Source organism: Pristiophorus japonicus, chromosome 18, assembly GCF_044704955.1.
Source record: "Pristiophorus japonicus isolate sPriJap1 chromosome 18, sPriJap1.hap1, whole genome shotgun sequence".
NCBI lineage: Eukaryota > Metazoa > Chordata > Chondrichthyes > Pristiophoridae > Pristiophorus > Pristiophorus japonicus.
This window is the reverse complement of record NC_091994.1, coordinates 91,349,831-91,364,927: the sequence shown is the minus strand read 5'-3', so window position 1 is coordinate 91,364,927 and position 15,097 is coordinate 91,349,831. Positions and strand designations below refer to the sequence as shown.

At 46.5% G+C, this 15,097-nt stretch overlaps 1 protein-coding gene across 2 annotated transcripts in view; it reads left to right on the top strand.

The window, feature by feature from the left end:
• pusl1 (pseudouridine synthase like 1) overlaps positions 1–6,853 on the top strand; it is a 112,634-nt gene extending 105,781 nt beyond the window's left edge. For both annotated transcript variants that reach the window (XM_070860336.1, XM_070860335.1), the window contains 2 exons: positions 137–299; positions 2,507–6,853. In XM_070860336.1, coding sequence (XP_070716437.1) covers positions 137–299; positions 2,507–2,538 — 195 coding nt within the window. In that variant the 3' untranslated portion in view covers positions 2,539–6,853. The remainder of the gene's footprint in view (positions 1–136; positions 300–2,506) is intronic.
• Positions 6,854–15,097: the final 8,244 nt, after the last annotated feature.

The window sequence follows — 15,097 nt, the reverse complement described above, 5'->3', positions numbered from 1 at the left end:
CAGTGCAGCAGGCGGAAGGAAAGCTATCTTAACCAAAAAAATAAAATGGAGCTGATAATGTTCCACTGTGATGGTGTTCTTAAAATGTGAAAGCTTGTAATGGCAGAACGTTTCGTTCCACCTATTTTTGTTGCAGGTGCGGAGAATGACAGGAGCTCTGGTGGCTGTTGGTCAGGGCAAGCTAACGCCCAGGCATATAGCAGATCTGTTGGAAATGCGGGATTCTCGGGCCTATCCACAGAACATTATAGCACCACCGGGCGGCCTGTTTCTGAAGAATGTGGAATATGATGAAAAGGGTAAGAAGCTAGAAAGTCAAAACGGTGATTGTTGTGTGACTTCTTATTTTTGTACACAAGAGAAATCTTAGCACAATAAACATGTTCAGGCACACACACACATACACACACATATACATACTCACAGGCACAAACATACACACACATATACAGGCACACACACACATACAGACACACTCACACACACATATACACACATATACAGGCACAAACATACACACACATATACAGGCACACTCACACACACATACAGACACACTCACACACACATATACACACTCACAGGCACAAACATACCCACACATATACAGGCACACTCTCACAGACACACTCACACACACATATACACACTCACAGGCACAAACATACCCACACATATACAGGCACACTCTCACAGACACACTCACACACACATACACACTCACAGGCACACACACATACACATACAGGCACACACACTTGTACAGACACACTCACATGTTCAGACATAAGATATATACACAAACACTGTTACACACGATACACATGCTCACTCACGCATACATAAACATACACTGATACTCACACGTACACATTGCATCGTCATGCACATATACAGACACACACACAAACAAACACTCACATAAACACACACTTACACTCACACATACATTCACATGCACATACAAACACACACACACGCTCATAAGCACACACATAGACAGATATTCATATAGACACACATACACCACGCTCCCGGATACTCCTACAACATCACTAACTTACATTTATATAGCGCCTTTAATGTAGTAAAATGTCCCAGAGTACTTCACAGGAGCGTCACCAAACAAAATTTGACACCGAGTCACATGAGATATTGGGGTTGGTGAACGAAAGCTTGGTCAAAGAAGTAAGCCTTAAGGAGCATCTTACAGGGAGAGAGAAGTAGAGAGTTGCAGAGATTTAGGGAGGGAATTCCAGAGCTTGGGGCCTAGGCAGCTGAAGGCACAGTCACCAATGGTGGAGCGATTAAAATCGGGGATGTGCAAGAGGCCAGAATTGGAGGAGCGCAGAGATCTCGGAGGGTTGTGGGGCTGGAGGAGATTACAGAGATAGGGAGAGGCGAGGCCATGGAGGGATATGAAATCACGGATGAGGGTTTTTAAATTGAGGCGTTGTCGGACTGGGAGCCAATGTAGGTCGGCGAGCACAGGGGTGATGGATGAGCGGGACTTGGTGCGAGTTAGGACATGGGCAGCCGAGCTTTGGATGAGCTCAAGCTTATGTAGGGTGGAAGATGGGAGGCCGGCCAGGAGAGTGTTGGAATAGTCAAGTCTAGAGGTAACCAACGCATCTGGGGGAAGGAGATCAGGCTCAGCTGTGATGCCCTGTGTTCGAGTAGCTGCTGAGACCTCAGTATCTAAGCTCATAATTGAAGAATTTCTGCTTGGGCGAGGTACTAAAGGTCAGCAGGCAACTGTGGACAGGATCGCAGCAATGGTCAGTGTGAGTTTCTGTGGAACAGGACCCCAGCAATGGTCAATGTCAGTTTCTGTGGAACAGGACCCCAGCAATGGTCAATGTCAGTTTCTGTGGAACAGGACCCCAGTAAGTGTCAGTGCTGGCCGAAGAGGACAGAGAAATACTTTTTAATGGGCAAAATCTAACTGAAGCAATTTAATACAGTGAATGTTACAGAACAGTGATGGAAGCGTCAACATTCAGGTAACCGCTGCCCCGGAGTGAGGGTCTGCCATTGGTCAATGCTGGACCGTATTTGGTGCTTTCCCAAAGCAGAGGGCATTGTTGTCATGACAGGAATTATTTTATTTGCAGGTTCTCTAATTTGTTTAAGCACCATCCTACAAATTATACTGACGTTTTGAGGGTAGGGATAGCTAGGTTTAAGATGTTATATTGTGCCTTCTACATACTGGATGCAAGGTTCATATTAAGCGGTTTGCTCATAACCTCTTCAATTGAAACCGCTGATTAGACAACAAACTCAGCAGTGTTCATGTGCAAAGCATATTTGTCTTGCATGTTAAAAGAGGTTGAGCTTGCCAACAGTCCTTGCGCTGTTATGCACGCCAGATGTTACAGCTGTGAGTCTTAAACAGATGTCAATGGCTGTGTTTCTTTAGCAACCGAATCTTGAAGGCTCCCAGAGGCTTAATTGTGAATTGTCATGACAACCGTAAAAAGCTGCCTTTTGTTTTGCTTTACAGATCTTGAGGTGGAAGAAAGCAAAATTCAGTGATTGTGGACGGGTCAGCGGGTTCAGTGAAGTGTCGTGGAACAAACTTCCGGCTCCATAGTCTGTTGTAGCAAATGGCAATTAATATCAAGAATGGATCGGCTTAGTTGTGCGAAGACTTGTTTATGTTGCGTAAACACTCCTGGATGTGTCACAGATTCTGGAGAAACAACAATGTTGGATGAAGGACACTGTTTTATGAACCTTGGAGACCACCGAAAATCACAGCACAGGAGGAGGCCATTCAGCCCGTCCTGCCCATGTCGGCTCTTTGAAATCACAGTCATGTTTAGCAACCCCCTCATCTCCCATCCCCACCTCCACCCCACCCCCGCTACGTGCCTGTACCCTGTAAGCTACTCGTCCTCAAGTACCTCTTGACGTGCTATTTCCATTGTCCCAACTTCCTGGGAATCATCTTATTCTGTACAACACTGTCTCTCTGTGTTTCATCATCATAGGCAGTCCCTCTGAATCGAGGAAGACTTGCTTCCACTCTGAAAATGAGTTCTTAGGTGACTGAACAGTCCAATACGAGAACCACAGTCTCTGTCACAGGTGGGACAGATAGCCATTGAGGGAAGGGATGGGTGGGACTGGTTTGCCGCACGCTCTTTCCGCTGCCTGCACTTGGTTTCTGCATGCTCTTGACGATAAGACTCGAGGTGTGTTTATAACCCCAGGGATTAATGGATCTACAATATACATTCCCAGCTTAATTTTTAAAATCTGGATGAACAGGTAGTTAGGAACAGGATTGGAGGCTATATGGATAACTATATGGATGGTCCATGGAACCAGGAGATAGGCGAGTTACCTGTGGAACGGGTTAGAGATGAAGTGTAACCTGTAAGCTTGGATTTTGAATTTGTGCTGATTACTCTTGGTGTTGGGGAGATATTTTTGCAGCATTTGATCAACTTGAAGATAATGAGCGAGGAACAGATGCTGTTGGCCCTCGGGAGGCAAGTCTGATGAGTAGAACAAGGACAGCCCCGGGTAGAAACGGGCTGTTTATGTTCTGTCTTTGGGTGGATTAGATCAGTCCAAGAGGAAGGAGACCATGTAGGGAGTAGCTCTATATCGGGGTCAGATGTTTAAAGCAATTGCAAGCTTCAGTGAAGGAAGAAAAAACAAATGCTCTTCAGAAATTTTGGCTTACATTTAAATGGCACAACATAAGAACATAAGAAATAGGAGCAGGAGTAGGCCAAAGGGATCAGGGGGTATGGAGAGAAGGCTGGGGTGGGGTACTGAGGTGAATGATCATATTGAATGGCGGTGCAGGCTCGAAGGGCCGAATGGCCTACTCCTGCACCTATCTTCTATGTTTCTATACGGCCCCTCGAGCCAGCTCCGCCATTTAATATGATCATGGCTGATCTGATCACGGACTCAGGTCCACTTCCCTGCCTGCTCCCCATAATCCCTTAAACAACCTGGCCATCACTAGGGCACAGCCATTGCCACCAGGCATAGCCGCACCAGATGGCCTTGCAGGATGCCCTCGACCAGCTCTGGGCCTGGAAGGCCCGGTTGTAACCTGCACCACCTCAGGCCGGGCAGCAGCAGTCTGGGTTGGCTGGGTGACAGGCAGTGACAAGAGCAATGGCGGAGTGGCAGTGGTGGGATCAGGAATGCTGTAATCCTGAGAGAGGACAGCAGGTTCCTTCTCCACTGACCCAGTGCCACTCCCCCGGGGCAGCACCTCAGCATCTCCACCAATCTGCTGCAGCACAGTTTAGTGGCCTGCTGCGACACCGTGAGACCCCTGGTCGACTGTGGTGGACCCAGCGGCGATGCCAGCAGTCAGACCATGCGTGGTCTCCAGCTGAGACTGCACGAGAGCAGTCTGAGACTCCATGGCAGCACTCACTGACTGCATGACAGCACCAAGACACTGCGTGGCATCATCTTGAGACTGCACGAGAGCAGTCTGAGCTTCCAACCATTGTCTGCATTACAGCACTCAGACATTAAGTTGCTTCTGCCTGTTCTGCAATGGAAGCTGCCATGTTGCCCATGACACACGTCATGAGGTCTGAATCCGCACGGTCTCTGGGAGTCCACCATCGTCTGCAGACTGGAAATGATCGACTCCATGGTGTGCACAGAGCTCTGTGCAATGCTGGAGGTGGACTCCTCCATGCTCCTTAACCACCTCTGACAGGCTCTCGGGCACCCTTGCCATTGCACCTATCATGTCCGAGTGCATGGCCATCACCCTTTGTGTGAATGCCTCCCCATCGAGGTCCTCACCTGAGTCCTGTGCAGCAGAACTCGCACGCGAACTTGCCCTCCGGAAAGATGGCTCCCGAGATTCCCTTTCCCCCTTGACCCTGCTGCAGCCCGCTGGGCCCCGGTGCATCACCCAGTGTGACCCCTCGAATAACCCAACCTCTGACGAACGCATAGTGCCAGTCTCTGAGCTGGTGCCAGTGGGTGAGAGAAGCAGTGACACAGTGCTTGGCTCCTCCGCCTCCTGCTCTTCCTCTTCCTCCATAATCTCTGTGGGGGGGGTGGTGGGGTGCAGGATCTACATCTGCTGGCTGGTTATCTGAAAGCATAAATGGCACAAGGTTCGCATTAAGGTGAGGGCAGTGAGGCAGGTATGGAGCAAGGAATGCAGACAGGATCTGGAAAGTGATAAAGCATTCTGGTGTGGGGGGCAGGAGGATGACAAAAAGGAGAGCACATAATGATACCATTGTTGCCCCCAGTGGGGTTGACGTCTCTGCCTGTCATCTCTGCCACTCATGTCCCACAGGATTGCAGAGGTGATATAGTTGTGGAAAAGGCACCTGCAACATTGCATATTGGTAACTGCTCAAGCGCATTTGTGACCACAGTCCATTTCCTCTTACCTCACTGGCTCTTACACTGACAGACACACACTAATTGTTCCACTATAATGACACTATCGCACGGTTCGACAAAAACAGGCAGCTTTTGTTTGATGTCCTGTGGTATTTCTTGCGTGACGCTCGAGGACGCTGCGTTTTATAGACGAGCGGATTTTCTGCAGCATTGCTCGGAGTAAGTGGGAGGATATGTTGTTTGAGAGAGCCGCTGGGTTTACAGACCAGGACACTGGGGAAGTGAGCAGTTTGATGGGGTAGTAAGTAGTTTGGGTATTCAGTATTCAGGGGAAGTGGGTACTTGTGATAGAGGAATGAGTAATGGGGGATATTTGGGCCGTTTTGAATCTTTGGGTTTGGATCATGCTTGGGTGAGGACTCAGGATGGTGGCGATGAGAAGGGAGAATGCGTAACGTGGCGAAGTAAGGACATAAGAACTAGGAACAGGAGAAGGCCTTTTGGCCCCTCGAGCCTGCTCCGCCATTCAATAAGATCATGGCTGATCTGATCATGGATTCAGCTCGACCTCCCTGCCCGCTTCCCATAACCCTTGACTCCCTTATCGCTCAAAAATGTGTCTATCTCTGCCTTAAATATATTCAATGTCCCAGCCTCCACAGCTCTCTGGGGCAGAGAATTCCATAGATTTACAACCCTCTGAGAGAAGAAATTTCCCCTCATCTCAGTTTTAAATGGGCGACTCCTTATTCTAAGACTATGTCCCCTAATTTTAGTTTCCCCTATGAGTGGAAATATCCTCTCTGCATTCACCTTGTCGAGCCCCTTCATTATCTTCTAGGTTTCAATAAGATCACGTCTCATTCTTCTGAACTCCAATGAGTAGAGGCCCAACCTACTCAACCTATCCTCATAAGTCAACCCCCTCATCTCCGGAATCAACCGAGTAAACCTTCTCTGAACAGCCTCCAATGTAAGTATATCCTTCCTTAAATACGGAGACCAAAACTGGCCTCACCAATACCCTGTACAGTTGTAGCAGGACTTCTCTGCTTTTATACTCTATCGCCCTTGCAATAAAGACCAACATTCCATTGGCCTTCCTGATTACTTGCTATACCTGCATGCTAACTTTGTATTTCATGCACAAGAACCCCCAGGTCTCTCTGTACTTTTTCTCCATTTAAATTATAATTTGTTCTTCTATTATTTCTGCGAATGTGGATAATCTCACATTTTCCCACATTATACTCCATTTGCCAATTTTTGTCCACTCACTTAGCCTGTCTATAACCCTTTGCAGATTTTTTGTGTCCTCACAATTTTCTTTCCTACCCATCTTTGTATCATCAGCAAATTTGGCTACATTACACTCAGTCCCTTCATCCAAGTTATTAATATAGCATGTGGAGAGGAGTTAGTTCAAAACAGCTTCCTTACACGCTGGATCTAGATAGCTAGCACAACTGTGATGAGTTTGATAGTTACATTTTTTATCAATAAAACACAGATCATTATAACCAAAGCCTTTGTGTTTGTTTGAGAAGCTTTTAAAATCTAATTTGTATTTTGTTTTCACAAAAGAACTCATTAGTTAACAGCCTGAGGAAAGACAATATATTATAGGAACAGGAGGAGGCCATTCAGCCCCTCGAGCCTGTTACACAGAAACAGGAAGAGGCCATTCAGCCTCTCGAGCCTGTTACATAGGAGCAGGAGGAGGCCATTCAGCCCCTCGAGCCTGTCACACAGAAACAGGAAGAGGCCATTCAGCCTCTCGAGCCTGTTACACAGGAAGAGGCCATTCAGCCCTTCGAGCCTGTTCTGCCAGTCAATGAGATCATGGCTGATCTGTGACCTAACTCCCTATGCCCGCCTTTGGCCCATATCCCTTAACACCTTTGGTTAATAAAAAGCTATCAATCTCCGATTTAAATTTAACAATTGATCTAGCATCAATTGCCATTTGCGGAAGAAAGTTCCAAACTTCTACCTCCCTTTGTATGTAGAAATGTTTCCTAATTTCACTCGTGAATGATCTGGCTCTAATTTTTAGATTATGCCCCCAGTCCTAGAATCCCCAACCAGCGGGAATAGTTTCTCTCTATCTACCCGTTGGATATATTCAAAAGAGAGTTAGATGTGGCCCTTACGGCTAAGGGGATCAGGAGGTATGGAGAGAAGGCGGGAGTGGGGTACTGAAGTTGCATGATCAGCCATGGTCATATTGAATGGCGGTGCAGGCTCGAAGGGCCAAATGTCCTATTCCTGCACCTATTTTCTATGTTTGTCCCTTGTTCCCCTTAATATCCTGAAAACTTCGATCAGATCACCCTTTAACCTTCTAATTCTAGGGAATACAACCCTAATTTGAGTAATCTCTCCTGGTAACTTAACCCTTGAAGTCCGGGTATCATTCTGGTAAACCTACGCTGCACAACCTCCAAGGCCAATATATCCTTCCTACGGTGGATCAGCTTGGTTGCACCCCATCAATAGACATCATCGGCACTCAATTGACCAGAGATAAGAGTGGACATCATATCCTGGAACTCCATCCATGACATACAGTTGCAGTATGGCTGGCAGGAAGGTGTCACCAGAGGCAGATGAGAATGTAATTTCAATATGTTGAAGCAGCAGATGTGATGTCATTTGGACATCAGCGATATTTTCTCGCCTTTATGTGAGAAGCAGACCGTGTTAATTTTATCAGTATAACTTGGGTGTCCAGGGTTTCTATGCTGCACCTTTGAAAACAAACTTATTTTAAAGGACAGTTTGCAAAATTACATCTTATTTTCAACTCTCTTTAGTGGATTTTTTCTTCCTTGGAGAGTCGAGCTATCTCTGGTGTTAAGGAGGCTTTTCAACACCGGGGTTTAGGCTCTCCCAATTCTTTGCTGTCAACATATTATTTGAAACAATGGTGCTGCTATTTATGCTATTTGGAGCAAGAAGTGAAGTAGGAATGGAGGATGCCAGACATGTCAGATTATTCCAGGAAGAGGATTTCAGTCATCCATCATTACTTCCCCAACCTGTAAGACAAAGGGGGATTTGCGTGAACTTGTCTGAGGAACAGTGAGTGTGCAGACTAAGATTCACCAGGGAGGCTGTGATTGATTTGTACCACATGCTGTAAGCAAGCCCAAACCCCAGGTTTGATGTGGTATGTCAATGGCTATGAAGGTAACTTCATCCCTAGACTTTTATACCCCAGGCTCATTCCCGAGCTGCCATGGGGTATATCGGCAACATCCATCAATCTGCTGTGCACAGTATCAAGCAGGCCTGCTGTAATATTGCCAGAGCTTGCAACTTCACTACTTTCCCCACCATCATCGTCATAGGCAGTCCCTCAGAATCGAGGAAGACCTGCTTCCACTTTTAAAATGAGTCCTTAGGTGGCTGAACAGTCCAATATGTGAACCATAGTCTCTGTCACAGGTGGGACAGATAGTTGTTGCAGGAAAGGGTGGGTGGGTGGGACAGATTTGCCGCACGCTCTTTCTACTGCTTGCGCTTGATTTCTGCATGCTCTCGGCGATGAGACTCAAGGTGCTCAGCGCCCTCCCGGATGCACTTTCTCCACTTAGAGCAGACTGGTCTTTGGCCAGGGACTCCCAGGTGTCGGTGAGGATGTTGCACTTTATCAGGGAGGCTTTGAGGGTGTCCTTGTAACGTTTCCTCTGCCCACCTTTGCCTCATTTGCTGTGAAAGAGTTCTGAGTAGAGGCGCCTGCCTTGGGAGCCTCGTGTCTGGCATGCGGACAATGTGGCCTGCCCAGTGGAGCTGATCAAGTGTGGTCAGTGCTTCAATGCTGGGGATGTTGGCCTGGTCGAGGGCGCTAATGTTGGTGCATCTGTCCTCCCAGGGGATTTGTAGGATCTTGCGGCAACATCCAGCAACTTGCGGTGTCTACTGTACATGGTCCATGTCTCTGAGCCATACAGGAGGGCGTGTATTACTACAGCCCTGTAGACCATGAGCTTGGTGGTAGATTTGAGGGCCTGGTCTTCGAACACTCTTTTCCTCAGGCGGCCGAAGGTTGCACTGGCGTACCACCAACTGGCAATAGCCTGAGAGCATGTTATTTACACCTATATATCCTTGTGTGTTCCTACATACAATTATGGACTGTAGGGGCTATCACCTCATCAATGTGTTGCTGGTCTGTGACCATCTTGGTATGGTCATGTAGATCAGTCCCATTTCCCAGGCAGCAGGGGTGATGTTGCTGGAGAGCAATGCTACCCTCTGCTGTCCTGACGCGTAATCCTACAAGGGCAGTTTACCAAGGTCATGATCAAACATACCATAGGCATTTAAAAAAAAAATTGTTCCTGGGATGTGGGTGTCGCTGGCAAGGCCCGCATTTATTGCCCATCCCTAATTGCCCTTGAGAACTCCCACAGTGCTGTTAGGGAGGGAGTTCCAGGATTTTGACCCCAGCAACGATGAAGGAACGGTGATATTTCCAAGTCAGGATGGTGTGTAACTTGCAGAGGAGCTTGGAGGTGATGGTGTTCCCATGTGCCTGCTGCCCTTGTCCTCCTAGGTGGTAGAGGTCACGGGTTTGGGAGGTGCTGTCGAAGTAGCCTTGGCGAGTTGCTGCAGGGCATCTTGTAGATGGTACACACTGCAGCCACGGTGCGCCAGTGATGGAGGGAGTGAATGTTGAAGATGGTGGATGGGGTGCCAATCAAATGGGCTGCTTTTGTCCTGGATGGTGTCAAGCCTCTTGAGTGTTGTTGGAGCTGCACTCATCCAGGCAAGTGGAGAGTATTCCATCACAGTCCTGACTTGTGCCTTGTAGATGGTGGAAAGCTTTGGGGAGTCAGGAGGTGAGACACCCGCCGCAGAATACCCAGCCTCTGACCTGCTCTTCTTGTCACGGTATTTATGTGGCTGGTTCAGTTAATTTTCTGGTCAATGGTGACCCCCCAGGATGTTGATGGTGGGGGATTTGGTGATGGTAATGCCGTTGAATGTCAAGGGACGGTGGTTAGACTGTCACTTGTTGGAGATGGTCATTGCCTGGGACTTGTGTGACACAAATGTTACTTGCCACTTATCAGCCCAAGCCTGAATGTCGTCCAGGTCTTACTGCATGCATTATCTGAGGAGTTGTGAATGGCACTGAACACTGTGCAGTCATCAGCGAACATCCCCACTTCTGACCTTATGATGGAGGGAAGGTCATTGATGAAGCAACTGAAAATAGTTGGGCCTAGGATACTGCCCTGAGGAACTCCTGCCGCGATGTCCTCAGGCTGTGATGATTGACCTCCAATCACCACAACCATCTTCCCTTGTGCTAGGTATGACTCCAGCCAGTAGAGGGTTTTCCCCTGATTCCCATTGACTTCAGTTTTACTAGGGCTCCTTGATGTCACACTCGGTTAAATGCTGCCTTGATGTCAAGGGCAGTCACTCTCACCTCACATCTGTAACTCAGCTCTTTTGTCCATGTTTGGACCAAGGCTGTAATGACCTCTGGAGCCAAGTGGTCCTGGTGGAACCCAAACTGAGCATCGGTGAGCAGGTTATTGGTATGATAATGTAGACACAGATCAGGGGTGTGCTACAATATAACCTGGCCAAAGTCTCCTGCATCTTCATACCATGACGCATGCTACATGACTTTTTGCAACCTCTGTTTCAGAACAGCAAGTTTCTGCACCTCCCGTGCTACTTGGTACACTCTCGTTCACCACATCCCCCTGTGCTGGGTGCACCTGAGCTGGTGCTATTGCAAAGTTTGAGTGTGGGATGATGCACACTGCGATGGAAAACTTAACTCCAGGTTCCTGGCCCCCATCTCTGCTTCACGTGGTTCACTTAGAGAAAGAGATGAGTAGCACAAGATAAAATGGTGCCTTGCAGACAACTTTTCAAATTTAAGTTGTGCTGAATGCACTGGATTCTTTCTTCAGTGTATGTCTTGTTGCCAGTGAGTAAGTGAATAAAAGAAAAATGAGCTGCAGAAATTTAGTACAAACCTGAGCTGTACCAGGCCTCCAATTTCCCGATCGCTTGTTTCCTCTGAGACCTCTCTGTCCTTGATCTCAGTGCCATTATTTACCCACACTCTGGATTTTCAGAGATTTACTTATTTAAACCCCTAGGTCTTTATGTTGGGGTTCAGCAGTACAGGAGCATGGTCCTGGCCGTTAGAGCAGTGGGGCAGATTCTGGGTTTTAGAGAACTGGGCACTGGAAGATTGTGTTGAGAGCAAAGAACAGTGTGAGACCCAAACGGATTTACATTGCAATGGTCAGATTTTGTGAGCTGTTATAGAATGTGGCCGGAAACTTTTCCTATCAATATTAAGGAGGTGGACATCTCTTTACCGTGATGAAGTTTTCACGATTATGAAAGGAACTGATAAAGTTGATCTCGGCAAATTGTTCACTATGGTAAAAGAGAACTCAAGTTAAAAATCAGAGTTAGGAACGAGAAGCAAAATCCCCCAAAGACTTGTTACCAGGGACAATACTGAACTGGACAGTATCACTGTGGTTAAGAGGCAGTGGATATGTTCTGGGAGAAAGGATTGAGGGAGATATGTGAAGAAAAAAAGATTAGGGAAGACAAAAGTAGGTCCCTTGCAGTCGGATTCAGGTGAATTTATAATGGGGAACAAAGAAATGGCAGACCAATTGAACAAATACTTCGGTTCTGTCTTCACGAGGGAAGACACAAATAACCTTCCGAATGTACTAGGGGACAGTGGGTCTAGTGAGAAGGAGGAACTGAAGGATATTCTTATTAGGCGGGAAATTGTGTTAGGGAAATTGATGGGATTGAAGGCCGATAAATCCCTGGGGCCTGATAGTCTGCATTCCAAAGTACTTAAGGAAGTGGCTCAAGAAATAGTGGATGCATTGGTGATCATTTTCCAACAGTCTATCGACTCTGGATCAGTTCCTATGGACTGGAGGGTAGCTAATGTAACACTACTTTTTAAAAAAGGAGGGAGAGAGAAAACGGGTAATTATAGACCGGTTAGCCTGACATCAGTACTGGGGAAAATGTTGGAATCAATCATTAAGGATGAAATAACAGCGCATTTGGAAAGCAGTGACAGGATCGGTCCAAGTCAGCATGGATTTATGAAAGGGAAATCATGCTTGACGAATCTTCTGTAATTTTTTGAGGATGTAACTAGCAGAGTGGACAAGGGAGAACCAGTGGATGTGGTGTATTTGGACTTTCAAAAGGCTTTTGACAATGTCCCACACAAGAGATTGGTGTGCAAAATCAAAGCGCATGGTATTGGGGATAATGTACTGATGTGGATAGAGAACTGGTTGGCAGACAGGAAGCAGCGAGTCGGGATAAACGAGTCCTTTTCAGAATGGCAGGCAGTGACTAGTGGAGTGCCGCAGGACTCAGTGCTGGGACCCCAGCTCTTTACAATATACATTAATGATTTAGATGAAGGAATTGAGTGTAATATCTCCAAGTTTGCAGATGACACTAAACTGGGTGGCGGTGTGAGCTGTGAGGAGGACGCTAAGAGGCTGCAGGGTGACTTGGACAGGTTAGGTGAGTGGGCAAATGCATGGCAGATGCAGTATAATGTGGATAAATGTGAGGTTATCCATTTTGGGGGCAAAAACACGAAGGCAGAATATTATCTGAATGGCGGCAGATTAGGAAAAGGGGAGGTGCAACGAGACCTGGGTGTCATGGTTCATTAGCCATTGAAAGTTGGCATGCAGGTACAGCAGACGGTGAAGAAGGCAAATGATATGTTGGCCTTCGTAGCTAGGGGATTTGAGTATAGGAGCAGGGAGGTCGTACTGCAGTTGTTCAGGGCCTTGGTGAGGCCTCACCTGGAATTTTGTGTTCAGTTTTGGTCTCCTAATCTGAGGAAGGATGTTCTTGCTATTGAGGGAGTGCAGTGGAGGTTCACCAGACTGATTTCAGGGATGGCTGGACTGTCATATGAGGAGAGACTGGATCGACTGGGCCTGTATTCACTGGAGTTTAGAAGGATGAGAGGGGATCTCATAGAAACGTATAAGATTCTGACGGGACTGGACAGGTTAGATGCGAGAAGAATGTTCCCGATGTTGGGGAAGTCCAGAACCAGAGGACACAATCTTAGGATAAGGGGTAAGCCATTTAAGACTGAGATGAGGAGAAACTTCTTCACTCAGAGAGTTGTTAACCTGTGGCATTCCCTGTCGCAGAGAGTTGTTGATGCCAGTTCATTGGATATATTCAAGAGGGAGTTAGATATGGCCCTTACGGCTAAGGGGATCAAAGGGTATGGAGATAAAGCAGGAAAGGGGTACTGAGGGAGTGATCAGCCATGATCTTCTTGAATGGCACCTATTCCTATTCCTGCACCTATTTTCTATGTTTCTATGACATGAATAATGCATCAAAAAGGGCCAGTTTTAACGAACTGATGTCCTTTCCTGTTGCTAAAATTTCCCATGGTTTTTGTTGTGAGTTTTCCCACTCACATTCTCAGGCAGTCCAATTATTCAGATTGTAAAAGAGTAGCAACATCATCAGGACATAAGAATTAGGAGCAGGAGTCGGCCATTCGGCCCCTTGAGCCTGCTCCGCCATTCAGTAATATCATGGCTGATCTTCTACCTCAACTCCACTTTCCTGCACTATCCCCACATCTCTTGATTCCCTTAATATTTAAAAATCTATCAATCTCAGTCTTGAATATACTCAACGACTGAGCCTCCACAACCCTCTGGGGTAGAGAAGTCCAAAGATTCACCACCCTCTGAGTGAAGAAGTTTCTCATCTCAGTCCTAAATGGCCAACTCCTTATCCTGAGACTGTGACCTCTGGTTCTAGACTCCCCAGCCAGAGGAACCATCCTCCCTGCATCTACCCTGTCAAAACCTGATTCAGTGACTTCAAATTATGTTTTCATGGTTCTGTGATTTGTGATTCAGAATCATGATTCTGTGACACAAAATTACGTTTTCAACTGAATTACCAATAACACAACTGAAGGTCAGTAATACTCTACAATCAAAAGAGATAAACGCTTACCATCATCTTAACTGTTCTCATGAAAGCAATATTACAAGGTCACAGGGGCTTGGACCTATAAGAATCTATTGATATTGTCACCGATACAGTTTAAAACCAAGATATAAGTCGTTTAATTCTAATTGTGATAGTTGAGTAGGATTTTGTGATGAACAATCTATTTGCTTAACAGGAAATTAAGTGCACCAAACGGACTAGGTTGCTGTGGTCCAAGAGCTATTTTTATGTTGAACCTGCACTGCTGTTCGGTGGTAGTTTGTTCAGTTGCCAACTTCAAAGCGATCTGTTTTCTGCACTTTCCATCTGTTGGGGAGACAGACTGCGATGGAAATCATTTGTCACTGCTGAAATGTGCGGGGGGAAGTTGCCGTCTGAGGAGTGGAGTGAATGTACTTGAGACTTGATTCCTGCTGACTGCACGGGTCCACGATTTTCAAAACAAATTCAATTCACTGAAGTTAGTGCAAAGCCGAGGACGATCAGATCTGAAAGCAAAAAAAAACCTGTTGGCCATACTAGGTGAGTGCTATCCAATATATTGCATTTCATTGCATAGATTTATCTATAAGACCGATTTCTAGAAAGTGAAACTGTCAATGTTCTTGTATGCTGAAAAAGTCCCATTAAAGCAATTATTGAAAAGAACTGTAAGTGTTTAATGCAACTGGTCTCCATTCTGCCATGTGACAATGTCTGGTGCGATTAATCC